At 35.6% G+C, this 23,910-nt stretch overlaps 1 protein-coding gene across 11 annotated transcripts in view; it reads right to left on the reverse strand.

Annotated features, from left to right (window-relative positions):
* Window positions 1–23,910, reverse strand: part of LOC138701955 (uncharacterized) — a 920,371-nt gene that overhangs the window by 873,913 nt on the left and 22,548 nt on the right. For all 11 annotated transcript variants that reach the window (XM_069829333.1, XM_069829340.1, XM_069829339.1 and 8 more), the window contains exon 2: window positions 16,042–16,748. In XM_069829333.1, coding sequence (XP_069685434.1) covers window positions 16,042–16,137 — 96 coding nt within the window. In that variant the 5' untranslated portion in view covers window positions 16,138–16,748. The remainder of the gene's footprint in view (window positions 1–16,041; window positions 16,749–23,910) is intronic.

Consider the following 23,910-nt stretch of genomic DNA (forward strand, 5'->3'; position numbering starts at 1 on the left):
AGCAAATACTGGGAAACTTTCGTTGTTTGACCCCGGACTCATTTCACCGGCATTATCACCTTCATATCATTCAGATGCTAAATAACCTAAGATGTTGATAAAGCGTCGTAAAATAACCTACTAAAAATAAATCTATGGGTATTAACAATAGCATTATGAACCCATGATTAATCCAGAGACATACACTCCTCCGCCTCTATAAAACCTTGGAACACCTGTTCTATGTTATGGGAATGAGTCTTAAATTGCAAATAAACAAAAAATATTGTTTTAAAATTACAAAAAAGGCATTTATTATTGAATTACTTACTTACTGGCTTTTAAGGAACCCGGAGGTTCATTGCCGCCCTCAAATTAGCCCGCCATTGGTCCCTATCCTGAGCAAGATTAATCCAGTCTCTACCATCATATCCCACCTCCCTCAAATCCATTTTAATATTATCTTCCCACCTACGTCTCGGCCTCCCAAAAGGTCTTTTTCCCTCCGGCCTCCCAACTAACACTCTATATGCATTTCTGGATTCGCCCATACGTGCTACATGTCCTGTCCATCTCAAACGTCTGGATTTTATGTTCCTAATTATGTCAGGTGAAGTATACAATGCGTGCAGTTCTGCGTTGTGTAACTTTCTCCATTCTCCTGTAACTTCATTCCTCTTAGCCCCAAATATTTTCCTAAGCGCCTTATTCTCAAACACCCTTAATCTCTGTTCCTCTCTCAAAGTGAGAGTCCAGGTTTCACAACCGTACAGAACAACCGGTAATATAACTGTTTTATAAATTCTAACTTTCAGATTTTTTGACAGAAGACTAGATGACAAAAGCTTCTCAACCGAATATTAACACACATTCCTATATTTATTCTGCGTTTAATTTCCTCCCGAGTGGCATTTATATTTGTTACTGTTGCTCCAAGATATTTGAATTTTTCCACCTCTTCGAAGGATAAATCTCCAATTTTTATAGTTCCATTTCGTAGAATATTTTGGTCACGAGACATAATCATACACTTAGTCTTTTCGGGATTTACTTCCAACCCTATCGCTTTACTTGCTTAAACTAGAATTTGCGCGTTTTCCCTAACCGTTTGTAGATTTTCTCCTAATTTACTGTTAGGTTTCGTAACAAGCTGTTTTTTACTGTGATGGGTTGTTAGCCCTTCGCCCAACCCCCAAGCTGGAGGACCACCCCTTATCGGCTGTCCACGACTGCTTATTCAATATATTCGCAGCTACCCTCCATATCTGAAGGCCGTCTCCTCTATCCGCAACCTGAGGACGCGCCATGCCGTGGTGATAGGGACCCACAATACATGGATTTATTATCGAATTAGTAAGAAAAAGGCAAAATATGCAAAATAAAAATTGGACCTATCACTTTTACTTACTCCAAATCACGTTTATGTCCATGAAAATAATTATTTACTTCCACCAAGTAAAAAAGGCATTTTGTCAAACATCCGGGCTCTAGTAATAACCATAAAGTGGCATCTAGTGTGCTTGAATGGGTACCACAAAATGAAATGCGATTTTTAACCTTTGGCAGACGTGTCTGTCCCGCTGCAACGCCGCAAGGTGGGACGATTTAGATATCAGGGCTGATCAATAGCATGCCGTGCCCCGGTGCGTTATACTGTGCTAATTCAATCTGCAGGGATTTTACACGGGCTCGGCGGGCCTGTTGCCTCGTGTTCAACCTACTTCCCAATTACCTGTTTGCTTGTTCTGTGGCTATTTAACGTCACACCGGCACAGGCTGTGTTTTCAGAGTTGCCAGAGAGATTCGTACGGGCTTAGTTAAAAAACGAGCAAAGAATTCCATAGTTCTCATTCTTCAATGCGATAACAAGATGGCTGATATGACCACTTTGTTCTAATATCTCATCTAACATTTTTTCCATAATCGGGTTATGATTTCATTAATTACAATAATCTGTCTATTTTAAAGCACGGAGATGCACTATCACCTTTACTTTTTAACTTCGCTCTACAATATGTCGTTAGGAAAGTTCAGGATAACACAGAGGGTTTGGAATTGAACGGGTTACATCAGCTTCTTGTCTATGCGGATGACGTGAATATGTTAGGAGAAAATCCACAAGCGATTAGGGAAAACGCGGAAATTCTACTTGAAGCAAGTAAAGAGATAGGGTTGGTAGTAAATCCCGAAAAGACTAAGTATACGATTATGTCTCATGATCAGAATATTGTACGAAATGGAACTATAAAAGTTGGAGATTTATTCGAAGAGGTGGAAAAATTCAAATATCTTGGAGCAACAGTAACAAATGTAAATGACACTCGGGAGGAAATTAAACGCAGAATAAATATGGGAAATGCCTGTTATTATTCGGTTGAGAAGCCTTTATCATCCAGTCTGCTGTCAAAAAATCTGAAAGCTAGAATTTATAAAACAGTTATATTACCGGTTGTTCTGTATGGCTGTGAAACTTGGACTCTCACTTTGAGAGAGGAACAGAGATTGAGGGTTTTTGAGAATAAGGTTCTTAGGAAAATATATGGGGCTAAGAAGGATGAAGTTACAGGAGAATGGAGAAAGTTACACAACGCAGAGCTGCACGCATTTTATCCTTCACCTGGCATAATTAGGAACATTAAATCCAGACGTTTGAGATGGGCTGGGCATGTAGCACGTATGGGCGAATCCAGAAATGCATATAGAGTGTTAGTTGGGAGGCCGGAGGAGAAAAGACCTTTGGGAAGGCCGAGACGTAGATGGGAAGGTAATATTAAAATGGATTTGAGGGAGGTGGGATATGATGGTAGAGACTGGATTAATCTTGCTCAGGATAGGGACCAATGGCGGGCTTATGTGAGGGCGGCAATGAACCTCCGGGTTCCTTAAAAGCCAGTAAGTAAGTAAGTAATTGTCTATTTTATTTACAACGACGAAAGCTGGTACAAATCGCTCCTTCTATGATCATGGTTGTTGATGATTCTCTGAAGCATAGCCGCCGGGCGCCGACTATTGATGCGCCTGTGGGGGTGTGTTTGTGTAGAGTAATGTGGAGTCAAAGAGTGTGTGTGTTCTGAAATTGAGTTGTATGTTGAGAACTTAATTTGGATGTGTTTTTGTGTGTCTGTATATTTCGTATTGTTCTAGTGTTCTAGCACAAGAAAACGGATACAACCCCAACATAATAGACAACATAATACGAAAGACAAAACATAATCACAAAAAACGTAAGAATACAACACAAACACAAGAACATAAAAAATACATCACACTAACATACGAAAACAAAAACACACACAAGATTGCAACCTCATTCAAGAAATTAAATTACAACATCGCTTACAGAACAAATAATACTCTACAAAAACATCTCAACACACAAACAACACAAACAAATACAACCACACAGGCGTACACAAACTCACATGTAACACCTGCAACAACTTCTACATAGGACAGACAGACAGATCATTTCAAACTCGTTACAAAGAACACATAACAGCCATAACAAAATTACAAAACACTTCCACATATGCAGAACACATCAAAAATGCTAACCACACCTACAGAGACATCAACACAGACGGAAATTCTACACATCCAACAAAAAAGCCAGAAACTTAACACACTAGAACAATACAAAATATACAGAAACACAAAAAAACATCCAAATGAAATTCTCAACACACAACTCAATTTCAGAACACACACACACACACTCTTTGACAGGAAACAAAACAAAAGGTGCCAAGACCAGCAACAACCAGTTCTGAAGAAGGCCAATAACAGGCCGAAACATGTTAACCAGGTATGGTAAAATTTAACACGAGAAAGACATAGGATATTCCGAAGAATTTGTTATTATTTATAACAAGGCATTTTCCTTTGCTTTGTTGGTTATTCCAATGGGTCGAATGTGCAGTAATAGGCCTACTCTGCAAATGTGATAGCATAATGGGTTAGGAAAGTTTAAAATAAACCGGATGATGATAATTCTCTTTTATCTTCTGCTAACGCGACAGCAATATCCACAGCGGAGAGTGAAAGAGCCTTCAGCTCAGTATTAACTCCAATTACAAGTGGTCGTTTAGTGAAACGTACTGCGGATTTACTGTTTATTAAATCAACTGGACCCCACTATATGAGTATGATCCGCTTCCATACGTCACATCCTGTTTGTGTCTGCTAATGATCGGAAAAACATTCCAGCTCTCGTAAAATAAAAATTACAGTAGAGCGTCATCCCAACTTATTATTTCCCAACTAAGTTAAACCCCTCGTTATATTACAAATCATTTATGAAAATATGATGCAGCTATTCAAAGGCGTAAAATACACGGCATAAAAGTACAGTATAACATTTCATTATTTTATTACTTTAAAAGTAATGTTGATATTTACACTCGGATTGCTTCTACGGGTAGGGTAACTCAAAATGTTTCCTGTGTTTGCATGGCGGGAGTGTACATCGCATGCACGCATGCGCAAACTACGTCGTTCGCGGAAATAGCCAACAGTGTTGCCAATTCAGCGGTTTTCCCGCTAGATCTGGCGTTTTTCTATTTTAGTTTAGTGGATGAAATTGATTAAATCTGCATTGGTAGTATAGGGATTTAGCGGATTTTTTTAGCACTTACAGCGGGAAAATGCTATCACTTACATTGACAATATAGCAATTTAGCGGTTTCTGCACTGTTTCATAGTGGGTTTTTAAGAATCGAGTTGGCAACACTGATAACCAATTGGCGTCAGTAACCATGTGGACTTCACAGCAAAAGACATTCTGTGTGGTTTCTCTCGCGGAGTTGAAATCTGTTACGCAGGTACAACGTCGACCAACTGAGGATGTTCCAACGTACGTAACAATCGTGAAATGGGACAGATGCCTTTGTAAAACTGGGAGTTTGGTTTCAAAGTCGGGCCACCATACCAAGGTCGCTGTTTCAGTGGCTGATGTCGAATTAATCCGTACGTCTTTCCAGCGGAGCCCCCGTAAATCAATCCGACGAGCAAGTAGGGAGCTAAATTTATCTCGTTCGACAGTACACGATGTCGTCCATGAAAGGTTGCGCCTACGGGCGTACAAACTTCAGATTCGTCATTAAATCAAATCTGAAGACAATCCGCGACGAAGAGCATTCGAGGAGACAATTCTGGCAAAAATGGATCAAAATGAGGCATTCCTCGATATGGTTTGACATTCCACACTTCCGGGAAGGTTAATAAACACAACCAAATCTACGCCATCGGATTGTTGCAGCTGTCGCAAATATTACGCCTGCAATACTGCAAAACACATGGCGAGAGGTGGAATACAGATTGGACGTCTGCCGCGCTACTAATGGTGCGCATATCGAGGTGTATTAGGATGTAAAAAAAAAAAAAAAAAAATTGAGTTATCCTACCCATAGAAGCAAACCGAGTGTAAATATCAACAATACTCTTCAAGTAATAAAATAATGAAATGTTATACAGGGACATCATTTTATTTTTACTAACATTTCTAATATCAACCCGGCTATACCTTTAGAGAACCGGAAACACCGTTCGCTACCTCCTTCCACGACTGGAGTTCGATGATACTGGCGTAAAACACAGACAAATCACTTTACTAGGTATAGGAGGGAAGAAAAGTAGTTCATCCATTTATGTAAACTAGGAAATATCGCGATTTTGAGTTCGATCATTTTCATTAGGCTTTTGTTTAACCAAAATGCAGTACAGTATTAACAATAAGTATTTTTACTCACGAAATGAGCTATCCATGCGAACGTATTCATTATGCAGTGTATATTATACTGTCTACAGCACATTAGCGTACAATTTAGAGAATGAAGTTAAACTGAAAAATAATCATAATATGAACATTTAAACACATTTTTGAAAATGGTGGCCGTTCATTTCGATACAGGCTTCAGTTCTAATGTGCATATTATCGCACTATAGACTATTGCATCTAATTCCAATTGCCAATTTCGTCCTTCGTACTAGTAACTCATGTTGAAATAATTCTGTACCTGCTCTATAAAAGATTACCTTACGTACTGTAAATTCAACCTTCACTTCTGCCCGACCCGCACAGATAAAATTACTCAGACGTGCTATCTACTGCCCGTCCAAGTGGTTACGTCGCAGCGTCGTAGAAAGGGAGAAAATCACGTAACAGTTAATTACTTAACCAGACCCTTTTATTTAAGTTATTTTAACCGGTTGTATAATATTACGTAAACGTCCAATTCCTAACAGAAATTAATGTTTTCAGAAAAGAGCTAAGACAGCCCAGCTTTCACAGAGGGGCGTGCAGAAGCGAGTGGGGGAAATCGGGATGCGGCGTAGGCAAACGAATAGCACCTGTGCGAAAATATGGTTCAATATTGAAAGCTCTTTCGTCACTGGAAAACGCGAACATGTTTCTGGAACGTACTATACTCACTAACTCAGTGCTGTTTACTATATGCAGCCTGATTCTGTCTGGAGGACAGTTGGAACTTCATTATTAGAAGAGGTGGGAGTGAAGTATATTCAAAAACTCAGGTACAATAATAATTGAGTAAAAATAAAATGATGTCCCTGTACATTTATGCCGGACACACTGTATTAATTTATGTACACACTAACATTCATCCAAGATAATAAAAAATGTGCGAATAATTAAACAATAAATCAATAATAATCTTCAAAAAACAAATAAGTAAATATATGAATTCTTAATTTAGAAAAGTGAAAACAAGTGAACAACTGGATAACACGCACGGTAGACTAACGTCGGTAGTCGATGTTGCTCCCTGGCCTCTAGTCACCGGGCCGTACCGAGCCGTGTCAAACAAAAGACAATCGAAATGGTGGTGGTAAAATTCGCGATTATATTCTTAAATAATTCACACCATTAGTCAAGTGCAAGGTTTAGGCAGTACAATGACGGTGTTCTGAATGCACCAAAATAATTCACACCATAATCAACCGGAACACTTGTCTCGACACTCTGCTGTTTGCTGACGATCAAGTTATCATTGCAAAAACAGAAGATGAACTGTGACACAGTTTTTGACTGGGCATGGGAAATTCGGGGAATACTTAAATAGATTCCATATTAAAGACGATGCAACTTGCATTTGTGGGGAGGAATCTCAAGATGTCAAGCATCAAGCATGTATTATATGATTGTCCAGTCTTTTGCCGTCAAAGATACGAGTTTGATTTGTTACTGAACACTTTAAATTATACATATACCAAACCGTTAACCAATATACTTACCAACTCTAAATCATATAATTATTTCATGTCTTTCTTGAATAGAATATTCGAGAAACTGTAAAATGTTAAATTATTCTGGGGGAAAAATCGTATTAGTTCTAATCAACTATTATGAAAGTATTAGTTCTAATCAACTATTATGAAACTGTAAGTCTTCAATTTCGCATACTATTGTATTATTGGTTTTTATTTTTTATTTATTTATTTATTTTAATTATGTATTTAATTTCCAATTTTGAGCCATTTCTTGTAACACCTCCTTATTGCCAATTGTTGTTAGTAAATAATGCATGTAATTCGTAAATTTCAAGTCATCTCTTAATATAGCTATTTATTGCTTTTAAAATAATGTGTTTAATAACTATTTTATTTTTATTTATATATATTTCTTCCTATAACCATCACAGGTTGCCATTGACAAAGAGTACCGTGATACAGTAAGTATAGAGAAAAGTCTTGAGGCTTTATGAAACATATTCTGTTGTTACAGTGAAAAATAACAAACTGAAATAGATTGAAACACAAAATAATATACGAAATAACGTCAAGAAGATGTGAATTACAGTCATGGTCTTTTTGAATGATGCCTGAAAATAGCTATTAAACCTTTGCGTGTTCGTTTGTTTTTTTTTTAATAATGTATTTAATCTGTGACTACAGTCACTGTATTGTTATTAGTATCTCTTTGTTCTTACCTATTGCTTTAAAAAGAATGTGTTTAATTTGTAATCTTAAGTCATTTTTTCTACTATTCCCTTACTGTACTGTTTACATTTGTTTTTAAATCTTTTGTATTGCCCCTAACATTATATATAGCCCTTCAGGAATTTCGGTATTCGTTAGTTTTGAGTCATTAATTGTGTTATATTTCAATTATTGTAATTGTTCCTGAATCATGTATGTAACTTGTAACCGCAAATCATTGCTTGTAATATATATTTATTACTCTTAACCGTTTCATTGTTCATGAATTAAGTATTAATTTGAAAGTGAAAGTGAAACTTTGTTTTATTAATCCACTATTGATTATCTTTTTAAGATCGTGATTTACTCTAAAACGGTTAGACATTCTTGTATATCTATTGCATTGATTATTCCTCAAACATCTCATTAATCTGTAACAGGAGCCATTCTTTCACTAATGTGCATGCTTCTACATAATTCATGTGAATTGTAACTGTGACCACTATTTAATGTTATCACTTTACTATTGTTTATTGGTTATAATATATGTATTTTGATGCCACTATAACCCTAATATACCTCAGGGTGAAATAGGGTTTATTAAATTGGATAATAAAAAAAAACGAGCCGTCCACAACTTACAAATAACTGCTTCAAAATTTGATATGGAAATATCAACCGAAAAAATAAAAAACATGGCCTTTTCAGGAAAAGATCCAGTTCCATCCAAAATCATTATAAATGGCACATTAATAGAACGTGTGAATTCATTCAACTATTTAGGTTATAATCTATCAATCATCACTGATGATGATATAGACAACAAAATCTCAAAATTTCTAAAAATTGCTGGAACCATCAACAGTGTATTCAAACCTTCCCAAGTACAAAGACATACAAGGCTGAAAATCTACAAAACTCTCGCACGACCAGTTTTGGCTTATGGCAGTGAAGCATGGACACTAAGAAAATGCGACGAAAGACGGCTAACAACTGCCGAAATGAGATTCATGCGAAAAACTGCTGGATACTCTCTTCTCGACCATCATCGGAACGCAGATATTCTGAAGGAATTAAAAATTGACTCTATCGTCCATTATTTGCAGCAATACGGGCTTCAGTGGCAGACACATGTCAAGAGGACGGATCGCTCTAGATGGCCCAGGCAGATTTTATCGAATGTCCCAAGAGATCGAAGAAATTTAGGAAGACCTAGGAAACGCTGGCAAGAGACCGTAACAGATCCACTGGGGTCTAACACTTGAAGGCTGATGATGATGATGATGATGATGATGATGATGATGATGATGATGATGATGATTCACACCATTAGTCAAGTGCAAGGTTTATGCAGTACAATGGCGGTGTTCTGAATGCACCAAAAGAAAATGCAGATATAGTAAGAAATAAAGGGGGAAAAATGTGTGTTTCAGGGAATATCATTCAAATGAAGAAAATAAATGTCCGGTTATGTTCATCAAAGCGTTAAGTACGTAATTATGACCGTCGTTTTATTTGTAATCTAGAGAAAATACCTCGTCTTTTACGGAGAAAACGTTTAGCGGCCGTGAAATTATTCATAGCTTTCATCATATTATTGTTTATCAATATTACGAAACAAAAACTATCATAAGGGCCATGACCGACAGGATCATCTTGGCTGTCTGCGCATGCGCGGACTTGATTAATAAAAACTTAAACTAACCAAACCTAACCTTCGTATAATATGCAAGATGTGTAACCGGAGCAAGAAGGGATCTCCTTGATTTGATCTGGAATGTACACACGAAAATAAATTTAAATAAGAATCACGCTGCCACCGCATGAGAGGTCCGCGCATGCGCCACAGCAAAACTGTTCCTGTCGCGAGCCCCTCATCTAAGCCACGTAATTTACTCTCAATATTCAAGCAAATACTACATCTTGTCGTTAATAGTGACGCTTTCTCTCAGTAATGTTCAGAACGAAGGAGGTAGAGAGAGAAAAAAAAAACAATTTCTCCTTCTAACGACGCCACAGGCCAACGTCATGTCCTTATGTTGGCGACATTGTGTATTTAGTTAAATTTGGTCGTAACCGTAACGGTACGGTTCAAAGCCACCGTAGCAAATTCTCCAGTTTAGCGAAAACAAGATATTCACTAGTTTTTAATTCCATTTTAACTTCTACTCAGCAGAAATAACAAAAAATTAAGTTCTAAAACAGATTAGTTTCACCTTAAATCCGTGTCTTCAAATCAATGCAATATACGAAATTTCAAATAGTATTTTTTATACAGCAATGGCTCATGCAACAGTCGTCTTTCAATAGATATCAACACCAATTATAACTTGGTGTTACTGATGATGATGAACACTTCCCCGTAGCTTAAAACTAAATCATATTGAGTGGTATGCATAAAGTTGTAGCATTATCTTTTGCTTCGACTGTAGAAGATACTTGAAGTAGAAGTATATACTTCGTTTTGTATGCATAAATCTGATACTACTACTACTACGAAGTATGTACTACGCGGATTTAGTATAAACTATCAAGACTATTCGATTATATCGATTATTTATCGACAGTACTTCGAGTTTATCCGCTAAGATGCGTTACTTTTCGCCTTCCATGCATTTATGTTAATTTCTTTGTGGAAAAGTTGATTGTTGTCCTCAAAATCTGGTTTGCATGACAAGAAAAGGGGCAATTACGACGAAGTGGAAAGTGTAGGAGAAAGAGCATGAGAACAACTGCTGTTTGTTAATCTATTAAAAGAATACCCAGCATTATTAAACAAGTCCGCCGCAAGAAGTGATGAAGAAAAAGCCATCCAGACTATGAAAGTTGAGGTGGAAGTTTACAGCAAGAAAAAAATGGACGAAAAGCAAATTATGAAGAAAATAAATAACAAAGTATAAATCATTCATAAATCAGACAGGCCCAAAATGTTAGTCATTAAATTTACATGTAACCTAAAATACTGTACGCACACGGAGTTTTTTCACGTAAACTAAATGTATTACAAATACATAACAGAATCATTTTGCTAAAAATTAGTGCTGTTGATCGATCAAAATATTTAATCGATTAACTATTTGAATTTAATCGATTAATTGATATATTAATCGAATTTTGATCGAGCTAAAAAAATGTTTTAATATCCTGTAATACACAATTATTGTTAAATTTAACTTGTGTTCGATGATGAGCATAACTATTAAACGTTGTATATCTTATATATTGTATCGTTATATTATAAAACAACTATTTTAATTACTTACTAACATATTTATTATGAGGCTTATAATTTATTGTGTCAATTTCTCCGGGAATTTTTGAGACAAACATAAATAACAAAAAGTATGAAGACTCACCTAGTTAATACTGCTTCATCCACGATTTTAAACATGTGAGTGCATTCACATGCTCCGAATTAAGTACCACTCTACTTCTAGTAACAATGTTTCCTGCATCACTAAACACGAAAAAACTTTGTTTCTGTTAAGCACTTCTCCACGATCGCTCAATTTAAATCGAAACGTTTCACCAAGTTTACCTCTCAAATTCTCATATGACATAATGGAGTTTACACTTTTCACAAACCACAGAAAACTGATTTTTTTCTTTATCAAACTAAACACACCTCATTCATATATAAAACTCAGTACAGAAATTGCAACTCCTGCAAAAGTACAGCGGTCGAAACAGAAGACTTGCCTTTATTGTAATCGAATTACCAGATTTTAGAAAGAGAAGAAGGTAGTTAGTTACGCTCTCACTTGCACACAGTGCAGATATGGCCATTTTATAAGGGATAAGGGGGACGAATCATATGCTAGGAAGATGAGCTGACAACAAGGTGGAAGTTTTCTTGGAAAACCATAAAACTTAGTAAGGGTTTCGCATTGTGTTTCAACTTTCAATAGAGGTACACTAGGTCACTGTCCTCATATCTCCATCTCTTTCTGAAGTGTTTGTCCAAATATTTTGCCTACGCTACCTGGTTTACAGTTAGAAAATAACAATACTGTTGTGCTTTTAAGTAAACAATTTCCGAGAGAGAAATATTGTCGGAATTTTTAGTGTGAGTTTGTATTAACAAAATAATAATTAATATCAACTACAACCGATTAATTTTAATCGACTCGATTATTCGATTAGATATTTTTGATCGATTAATCTTACAACAAATTGATCCATTAATCGATTAGATTAATCGATTAAATCCCACAACACTACTAAAAATATATTATTTTAAATAACAATAACAAAAATCAACTGACAGATAGAATACCAGTTATCTCAAAATCAACATCTGAGTAGTCCATTACAAAAATTAATCATATAACATTTTTTTTATCATAAAACCTATATACAGTAACTTCTTATAATCATGTTCTGATGGTTCTAGTCTTTCCTTGTAGGATTTTCTAGCGCAAATTTGCATAAATTCTGTAATATTAAACCGTACAAATGCTTATGCTGAGCTAACAGTCTCAAACAGGATAAACTACGATTTTTCTTAGTTTACACTTAGAAGTATATATAAATAGTAGTTTAACAATAAATAAGACAAATAATATGATACGGTAATGTAGACGAGAAAGTAGAAAAATTTAGTGAATACTAGTCGAGATAAAAAGGTTTTTAAGATGAAAAGAAAATTAGAGTGAATAGTAATGTAAAATGACGATGTTAGTAGAGATGGATGAGTAGATTGTAGCTAAGAATTTTGTATATAAGAGTAAAATAGATAGTATTGCATAGTATACGGGAATGGTATGGAGGTGAAGAGTTGAAAATAACTGTACATCTGAAAGTCTAGAGGAAGAAGTAGACAGAAATAGGGTTTAGTTTTATGTAATGGGAAGATATGGGGAGATATAGATGGTAGGAGAAATATATTAGGATATGTGATTGAATGTGTCAAGGGTAGTGGTGGACCGTATGCAGAAATGTGAGGGAAACCACTATCCGAAAGCCGTATGATGATAATAAATATGAAAATACAGTGAAACCTGTTCAAATCGGAACCTGAATAATCCGGAATCCTGTCTATTTCGGAACTATCTATTGGTCCCGGCGAAATTCATATGTATTATGTGTAATTTTTTCTGAATAAAACGGAAACTGTCCAACGCGGAAACGGAAACTGTCTGCTACTGTTCAAAACGGAAATAATATTTTGGACACACTACTTTAATGTAAACTATATTTTGAAACAGTATGTGCTTTCAAGGAATGTACGAAATACGTAGGCCACTAAGGCTGGTATTCATAGTCGACACTTTATATCACCACTTTGCAAAGTGACACTTTTGACGAAAGTGGCTCTTTCATATTAGTGGTATTCATAGACGATTGAAGAAGTGCACTTCACAAAGTTTCACTTTACGCCAGCAAAGTGTAGAGTTAAAATTTGGTTGGTAATAGAAGTCCCACAATGCCTTTCAAAACAAGTGAACAAACAATAACAAATTAATGACGTATAACCTACAAATTACAATGCTTGTGATTTGAATTGGAAGCCTATTGATTGCGCGAGGAAGAAAATATATATTTAAAGTTGTTTTATTTCAGTTTCTAGTTTTTGTTGCCGATAGTTTAGATTATTTCAGTCAGTTCAGATATATAACATTTTATTAAATAGTTAGTGATACTGCTGGTGAAATTAGGTTAGGTTTTGTACAGTACATAACTGATCCATTAATTTATATAGTTAGATTATGTTCTGTACATATCTTTTTCATTGATTTATGTCGCTAAGTTAGATTATGTATGTATCCGTTCCACTGATTTATACAGTTCGGTTAGATTTTGTAGCCTACATATCTTCTATTAGTTTATATAGTTAGGTTAAGTTGGACTGAGTAGGTTAAGTATATATATATATATATATATATATATATATATATAATCATTAAATTTATATCGTTAGGTTAGGTTTTATACGTATCTGCTTCATTGATATATCGTGTTATTTCCGTTATTTTCATTTTTGTCTTTTTCGTGAATAGTGAATAGAAGTAAAAAAAGAATGAGATAAACACATTACTACTGCTATTATTATTATTATTATTATTATTATTATTATTATTATTATTATTATTATTATTATTACTATTTTCTCTCTCTCGTTTCCATTATTGCCTGCTCTTCAGGAATATTTTGAATGTCAAATGTTTCTATAATGCAAAACAAAATAGGCCTAATAGTATGAGATCTCTTTTCATGGTGAGGTTATGACCACATGAACTAGAGACAGTAGATGTATTGCTTACCGGCGTGAAAATATATATTACCGGTATCAAAACAGTAATGATTATATCAACATCAAGATAAATCTTATCTCAAAATACAGGTAGTCAACAAAAATCAAAATCATTTAAAACCCAATATAATTATGGAATCTGCTTAGAAGGCAGGCACGTGAGGTCTCTCAATGCTAATTTAAAATAATTATGCCTACATTAGACTGAAGTTAGTTTAATATTATTTAAGTTAAAAAATTCGTTTCAGTAATAAAAAGTAGGTTATATAGGCATATCTACCTACATATCACTTAATCGAATTGAGGTTATAAATATACGAATGTTACTACAGAAATACCTCAACTATAATATTATATATATATATATATATATATATATATGTATGGTACATATCTGTAGCATAGAATTTTAATGCAGTCAATAACTGTATTATTGGAGGCACTGACAAACGTCTATTATTCGTTTTTGTCAACCAGTCATCGAAAATATAAGCAATCTCAATAAGTTTCTTTATCAAATCGGAACCGTTTTTTTTTAATTCTATATCATTATAAAATTCCACGGGATTGCCTTTAGGCCTATCTCTAATTTGTACATTGTCCACTAATTGTTCCATCTCTTCCGCACGTTCTAATAATTCGACAACTTCCAAGACGTCCGCCATTTTTATACAAAGTGCCACTTTCGGCTCAAAGTGTGGTCGGAACTACACTTTGATCCAAAGTGTTCCTTTGCACCAAAGTGTCGACTGTGCAACGGAAAAGTGATACTTTGCGTCTTCCAAAGGACACTTTAATCGAAAGTGTCGACTATGAATACCAGCCTAAGATAGTTTTCTTTGCAAAATTTTCGAGGGTATGAGGGTATGTTGGCCTGGTGGTCATAAATTTTATTATACTATGGACTAGGCAGACGGATCCTTTCAAAGATGTTCAATGCTTCACTCCTGTATACTGCCGTAGCTGGGTAGAACGCAAGTGTATTAGTGATTTCGTGATAAAAAAAAAGTTGCGTAAAAATGTTCCACTAGCATTAACTGATGAAGTAAAGGTTATCGAGGAAAATGAGAAACGAAGCGTATGGAAAATAATGTTTAAATTTAGGAATGGAAAACTCAGGTGTAACTTAACACTTTCAAAAATAAAGGCCGTATCATGAGTGAGTGGCTTGCGGTCAATAATGGTGATGTAAAAATGAAACAGAAAACAACTGATTACATAGAAATAAATGAACTGTTGTAGGAGTGGATTCTTCTTGCCCTTTCAGAGATCATGCCAATTTCTGGACCTATTCTGCAAAGCAAACCTTTGAACTAGCAAAGAAATTACATAAACCAGAATTCAAGGCTTGTAGGCTCCTAGTCCAATTAAATAATATGCTGTTATATCCAATACAGTAGTATAGTGTTAGATATTAAATTTAGTGTAATTAATAAACTTTATAGTGCTTAATGAGTGAGTTACAACACAATTTATACAGGAAATGAGATTTCCATCAAGATCATTCACCAATTAAATAAGCGACATGAAGCTGATTTAATGTCAGTAGTGTTAAACGCAAAATTTTGCAATTCCTACAATTTGCGGCATACCATTTTGTTTTTCATTTATACAAATGATAAAATATTTCATTTTAACTTTACACCTGAATAACACGGAAACCTGTCCACAACGGAAAATAAATTAGGACCGTGTCACTTCCGTCTTGAACAGGTTTCACTGTAGTAGTTTATATTACGAATTCTAGCATAAACTAAACACGGCCTCCCAGAACAACTTTCTGCTACTTTAGTATGAATTTTTATACCTAAAGATCGTAGTATATTACGAAAACCTTAGCAATAGCATTAATAAATGAAGGTCACATGACTCACCCGAGATATCCTGACAGGCTGGCCAACATCGGCGCCACCATGCATTCGAAATCCCCATGGTGAACCACCGTCCAATATTATTTCCCTGGTACTCATGCTGACATCACTGAAACAGTTCCTTCCTTATCAGACAGATGGCAGCAGTCAAATTGTATTGTTGCAGTCACTGACAGCCACTAAAACCGAGTCTATCACGAAGAAAAACTTCTGCGTACACTTAAATGTCACACGAATATTTTTTATAAAATTGATGTAGTGAAATATCAACACCACTTCACTATTTTTGCAGTAAATACCCAATTCTTGGAAGCACAATTCAATTATCTTGTATCACAATCACACGAACACATATAAAACCTTGTAATCGAAGCCAACAATTTCCTTAAAGGCCTTTAATGAAGTCATTACGAAATGTAACACAGTCTTTGCATTTCATTACTGAATCGATGTGAAATTTATCTGTATTAGAATTTCTTTCCTTTTCTGAAACTTACTGGATTCGTTGACAGCTGAAAGTAGAGATAGGCCACTCACAAGTCCCTTTGAACGTCATCACTTGTACACAAATTCGTTGTGTTATCGCTGGGTTTTCAATGTCATCTGGTTCCGTTCCTGTTGCGCTAGCGTCGAGTCGTGGTGTTCATTTCAAGTCCGGTTACCATCATCGCAGGAAAACTCAGCTGATTATGACGTCACTGCTTGTCGTGCTGTGGACCAATCACTTTATATTAGAATCCTTCATTAACACAGACAAGGAAGATAAGCTCAATAATAATTGTATTCTCTTATACTAGCACTTCTAGTTTAGTACCTATGCAGATAGTATTGTATGAAAGCGAACATGAGACCATTAGACGGAAAAATATTAGAGTTCTGTTTGAAAGCGAACCATGAAAATACTCAGCCCTTTCCTTAGTTACCTGCAAAATGTGTGTGAGGGAATAAACGAATTTTTACTGAACTTTATACATTCTTTCTTTTTTATTTTATCTTTAGCACTAGTAGTAGTAGTAGTAGTAGTAGTAGTAGTAGTAGTAGTACAGGGACATCATTTTATTTTTACTAACATTTTTAATATTAACTTGCCTATACCTCTGGATCAACGCCGTCTGCTATCCCCTTCCACGACTGGAGTTCGATGATACTGACGTAATATACAAACAAATCACTTTACTAGGTATAGGAGGGAAGAAAAGTAGTTCATCCATTTATGTAAACTAGGAAATATCGCGATTTTGAGTTTCATCATTTTCATTAGATTTTTGTTTAATCAAAATACAGTACAGTATTAACAATGAGTATTTTTACTCACGAACTGAGCTGTCCATGTGGACGTATTCATTATGCAGTGTATGTTATACTGTCTACAACACATTAGCGTACAACATAGAGAATGAAGTTAAATTGAAAAATAATCGCAATATGGATATTTAAACACATTTCGATACAGGCTTCAGTTCTAATGTGCATATTATCGCACTATAGACTATTGTACTTAATTCCAATTACCAGTTCTTCGTACTAGTAACTCATGTTGAAATAATTCTGTACCTACTCTATAAAAGAGTACCTTACGTACTGTAAATTCAATCTTCACTTCTGCCCGAAAAGATAAAATTACTCAGACATACTATCTACTGTCCGTCCAAGTGGTTATGTCGTAGGGTCGTAGAAAGGAGGGAAATCACGTGACAGTTAAGTACTTAACGAGGCCCTTTTATTTAAGTTATTTTAAACAGTTGTATAATATTACGTAGACGTCCAATTCCTAACAGAAATTAATGTTCTCTGAAAAGAGCTAAGACAGCCCAGCCACTAGCTGGCGAATAAAAGCTGGTTGGGGAAACCGGGATACGACGTAGGCAAATGGACGACAGTACATGTGCGAAAATGATTCAATATTGAAAGCTCTTTCGTCACTGGAAAATGCGAACATATTTTTGGAACGAACTGTGGCTACTATGACTGTATATGCGGTCTTTTGGATCTGTGTGGAAGTCGGTTGAAGGGGTGGGAGTGAAGTACATTAAAAAACTCAGGTACAATAAAAATTGAAGTAAAAATAAAATGATGTCCCTGTAGTAGCAGCAGTAGTATACAGGATGTCCCATTTATCTTGTGCACCTATTATAACTAATTTAATAATTTTACTTCTAACTATAGATCCATAAATCAAGGAGTACGACAAGGTTGCCCATTGTCACCAAGTCTCTTCAATATATACATGGATGAAATAATACGCCTTTGGTATGAGGAGTACAAATTAGGGATTCAAATTTCAAGTTCCATAAGACTAAACACAATTCTTTTCGCGGACGACCAAGTATTAGTTGCAAACTCCGAAGACAATTTACAGATGGGTATATTTAAACTAAATAAAATCATAGAAGAACATGGCATGAACATTTCACCAGAAAAAAAAAAAACAAAATAATGGCATTTGAAGATACAAACTTTATCCGAAGCAAAATTGTTGTTGAAAATGTGATTTTACAACAGATAAATTCCTTTTCATACTTAGGATGTAATATATCATACGAAGGAGAGAATGATGTAAGCAGAAAAATTAACAATTTTTTACAAATATTAGGACTGATAAACCATACCCTAAAACCAAGTTTAGTACAGAAACATTCCAGAATAAAGCTAGGCTATATAAAACCCTTGCACTGCCAACTCTCCTCTATGGAAGCGAAATATGGGTTCTGAAACAAAGAGATATCAGCAGATTAAGAGCAGCTGAAATGAAATATCTGCGACGAACTGCAGGATGCACACTTCTGGACCACAAGAGGAACGAGGATATACTGCAGGGACTCAACATGCAACCATTAGAAGAAAAAATTACAGAATACAGAAACAGATGGCTTGAACACATTTCTCGTATGGAAGCTGGCCGGACACCCCAAGAAATGCTAAAATACCACCCTCAAGGACGACCTGGACGTCCACAGAAACGTCTGTTGGATCCTGTATAGCTGGAACCGAAACAGGCCAACAATGGCCTAATTTCGAGCCTGGAATATGATAATGACCTATTATAACTTTTTTGTTTGGATAGGCATTGGAATTTTTGTTAATGAGAGTTATGTTAGAACGAGGAGCTAACATGAGTAGAGATTTGGTGCATGTAACTACATTATGGTACAGTACAAGATACACGTGACGTCATCAATTTTTAAAATAGCGCTACATACTTTAATCATGTTACTTTGATTACACACATTAAGACGAGTTCAAAAATGTATCACAATGTCACCTTCCTAATCAATAACAACAACAAACTGCAAAATTAATACCAACAGAATGTGTCGTTTGTTGTGGTGCCACATTCATCTTGTACATTAACTTACACAAAATGTAAGACGACTGACGTCCGTTCACGTCGTGTGTTGTGTGTTTGCTGTCTTAACATGTAAACAAACCACAACAACTGTCGACGCCACAATCCACGTACAGTGGCCTGCACGTTCTCCGGACCTGTCGTCACTAGACTTCTTCCTGTGAGGAACTGTAAAGGACAGTGTGTACCAGAACATTCTGACAACACCAGACATGCAGCAACGCATTCGACAAGCTTGTGTGTCCATTCAGCCAGCAACATGCCGGGCAGTCATACGGTCTTTCGGGGAACGCCTTCGAATGTGCATTAATGTGAATAGTCACCATTTAGAACATCATCTGTGACTCTCAAAGCATAACATTATCACATTGGAAGTACGTTTTTGTTTCGTTTTGCTGTTATTGATTAGGAAGATGACATTGTGATACATTTTTCAACTCGTCTTAATGTGTGTAATCAATGTAACATGATTAAAGTATGTAGTGCTATTTGAAAAATTGATGACGTCACATGTATCTTGTACCATAATGTAGTTACATGCACCAAATCGCCACACTCATGTTAGCCCCTCCTTCTAACATAACGCTCAAAAACAACAATTCCAATACCTATCCAAACAAAATAAAATTTCACGTTCCGTTTCAAGTTTGTACACCACTGTTTTCTTAATCCAATAGGCTACTTATTCATATATATATATACATATATATATATATATATATATATATATATAATTCCTCCTCCTTCCATACCTAGTGCTTGATGCCCGCGCACGACGTCAAGGTCAGAAAAATGCGCTTGCTTTGACATCACTGATAAGTGTAGCCTGTTATATTCAGGTCACAGTATGGATTTTAAACTTTGGATCAATACTATTAGTCCCAGTGTATCATTTTATACTTTCAACTTTCTATTTTTGAGAGAAAGGGAAGAAAGTGACCTGTCCTTTGTACCTACTCTTTGAACGTGTATAAAAATCTTGTACAGCAGAACCCCGATTATCCGTCACCTTATTAACCAATTGCTGGATTATCAGATTATCTTTCTCCTGTTTTTTTTTTTTTTGCTACAGACACATAGCCTATAGCCTATAGTCTGTCTTCTTCATATGTATGAAGTACTACTATACGTTATATTAGTACCAGTACGTATTTTTTCTAGAGTATGTTATTACAAACCTTGACACTTACACAGTATGATCTGTTGTTAGAGTTGCCGTACTGTAGAATTTCTATATAAAATATATTCCATGAGTATCAAAAGAAAACGTGTTGTGCTAAGTACTGAAAAAAAAACGGAAATAATTCAGTGGTTCGGGGAAAGAGAAACTGTGGCTCATCTCGCATCAGATACGAGATTGGTGTTACAAATGTGCGCGATTTAATAAAAATCAACAAAAGTATATAAAGTATGTAAATCTACAAAACGAGACCTGTATTATTCTTATGTTTCCGCTGGCAGCCATTACAAGAAATTTCCTTGCCCCTTAAAAACCCGTCGTTGACAACCAGACTTGAATGATGAACTTTGATTCACTATCAAGCGTGTTAAACAAAAGAACACGGAGGAAATTAAGAAATGCAAGTATTATTCACTTAATTTATGAAAATATTTTACAGTACGGATTATCAGATTTTTTTCGCTTAACCGTTCAGTCCACCCCCTTCATTACCACGGATAATAGAGATTCTAGGTACTTTAGGTTCGTCCCAACAAGCGGTTCATGGATCAGTTCATGTACTATTCCTGTACCATCTTATGCGCATGCGCTAGTTGGGCATCTGCTATGGGATTGAAACTGGAATGGACGCTGTTGGAACGCTTTCGCGGATCGTTATGTACTAAATCCAGAGATGCTATAACTGTGATCATCTTTGCTAAGAACGGGATGCTTAATTATTATCGTTTCGCAGCTAATTCTAATTGCAGAAAATAGAATTTCGATATTTTATATAAAAAGATGACAAAAAATATGGAAGGCAAGAATTCCACTAATTCAATGTCGTGTACTGGGGGACTCTCATCTAAAAATAGTTCTTTTTTTAATTATTAATTTATGTACGTTATTTATTATACTTTTAATCAAAGCTGCATGTTGAAATTGTAATTAACTGTTTCATTACTCAAATAATTTCCATTCCCTTTCTTTTTAGCGAAAATTTAAATTAAATCTCTAGTTTTATTATTCGTCTGTACTGTCACTTTTCATCTTTAACCTCAATGATGTGAACAGTCGATCATGTCTTTCTTCAGTATCCAGGAGACATTGGTGAGCTTATGCGCATGCGCGTCTTGCGTACTCTTCCGTACATACCTCAAACCGCGGACTATTTCTGACCGTTCCGAACCCGTGTCAAAGCTTGTTGGAACGCCCGACTGCAGTACATGTTTCCGGTTCAGGACTGGTTCGGATTGTGTTGGAACGCTTTTTCTGTACTGCGCATGCTCACGATGGTTACGGACGGTTCCTGACTGTTGTTGGAACGAACCTTTTATTACACTATCAAGCATAGGCCTATAAAAATAGATAGACGTATCATGGTTTGTGAAGAACTGAACGCCATACTACCAACACAACATCTCAACAGACAGAATATCCTGCGCTTGACACTTATAAAAACACGAGAAGAAAGATATTTTGTGTCTGTACCCTCCTCTTCCACATCACCCTGCCCCATAGAAATATCACAGACTTAACATAAGAAAACAGATGTCTGCATTACTGTCGGCGCGAACTATTAGGCTGCATCCTTGTTTATCCAGTATGTAGGTCTAATCGGAAATTAGTGTTTCGGATAGCATTCAAGCGTCCCTTACGCCACGAACTACTGGGTGTTCAGTTCAAAATGTGTCATGGCTCGCTGTATGCCGTCATGTGGCTAGCCGATGAGCCTAGAGAATTCAATCTTCCTACACTTCCGTAGAGGTGTATAACCTATAAGGTAGAAGTACGGCGCTCATTCTGAAGAGTACGTGCCGATACGTAGGTAACGCCTGTAGTGGCAGGAATGTGAACTGTTTGGAAATACGTACTGTCGGGATATGGGGAGAGGGTTAAGACGATTACTTACGTATTTGTTGACATTAACTTCGACGGTCAACATGGACACGGAGCATTTGATTTGTGTTGTGGAATGTTACCGTACGCAACCCATGATAACAAATACCCTGCGTACGACTTGCCGGCGCAAAACGCAGTTCGAAAGAGGTTATGGTAGCACACAGACCGTACAGACCGCCATCTGTTGCTACGACGTTCAAGTTATACCGTACACGTTCTCAAGTTCAGATTGAAGAACGCCTTAAATAATAGGCAACTTCTCTAACATATAAGCTGAAACTCGCTTCAAATCGGTGACCCAACAACAGTGACGTCATGACACACTTTGAAATGAACACCCAGTATTCTAACAAATTTCCACGGTTATTTTGACCAGTGGTATTCAATCTATGGTACGCGTACCCGAGGATATCTCAAGGGGGATGCATCCCACTGATTACTTATTTACTTACAAATGGGTTTTAAGGAACCTGAAAGTTCATTGCCGCCCTCACATAAGCCCGCCATCGGTCCCTATCCTGTGCAAGATTAATCCAGTCTCTATTAGGTTTATGTTTAAAATTAGGTTGTTTAGATATATTTTAAATGCAATGAATTAGTTTTTTAGGTATAATTTTTATTTATTATTATTATTATTATTATTATTATTATTATTATTATTATTATTATTATTATGCTGGGTAACTTTCGGTGCTGGACCATGGACTCATTTCACCGGCATTATCACCTTCATCTCATTCAGACGCTAAATAACCTAAGCTGTTGATAAAGCGTTGTAAAATAACCTACAAAAAATTATTATTATCATTATTATTATTATTATTATTATTATTATTATTATTATTATTATTATTATTATTTTACACAGTCCTTACTTTATTTTTCCATTGACACTAATATCTAGGTAATTGTCATTGTCTCAATGTAACACGTGCTGTGCTGATCATACTAATTCTACTATTCCTTTAGTTGTGAGATTATATTCATATGTATTAATTCTTTTTTTTAAGTTAATACTGTATACTAGAATGTATTTTCCTGTTTGTGATTATATATTCAGTCTCTTTTTTTTATTATATATTCTTTATTATTGTTATTTTAAAGTTAATACTGATTGTGTATATGTATTCAATCTCTCTTTTTTACTTAATTTTAATTATGTTTATTATTATTTTTAAGTTAATATTTGTATACCGGTATGTATTTTTTTATATGTGATTTGATCCTGGTTGAGTGGAAGAGAAGGCCTGATGGCCTTAACTCTTCCAGGGGAAAAAACAACTATTATTATTATTAATATTATTATTATTACTATTATTATTATTATTATTATTATTATTATCATATCCCACCTCCCTCAAATCCATTTTAATATTATCCTCCCATCTACGTATCGGCCTCCTCAAAGGTCTTTTTCCCTCCGGTCTCCCAACTAACACTATTTATGCATTTCTTGATTCACCCA

The sequence above is a fragment of the Periplaneta americana genome, chromosome 6 (genome assembly GCF_040183065.1).
Source record: "Periplaneta americana isolate PAMFEO1 chromosome 6, P.americana_PAMFEO1_priV1, whole genome shotgun sequence".
NCBI lineage: Eukaryota > Metazoa > Arthropoda > Insecta > Blattodea > Blattidae > Periplaneta > Periplaneta americana.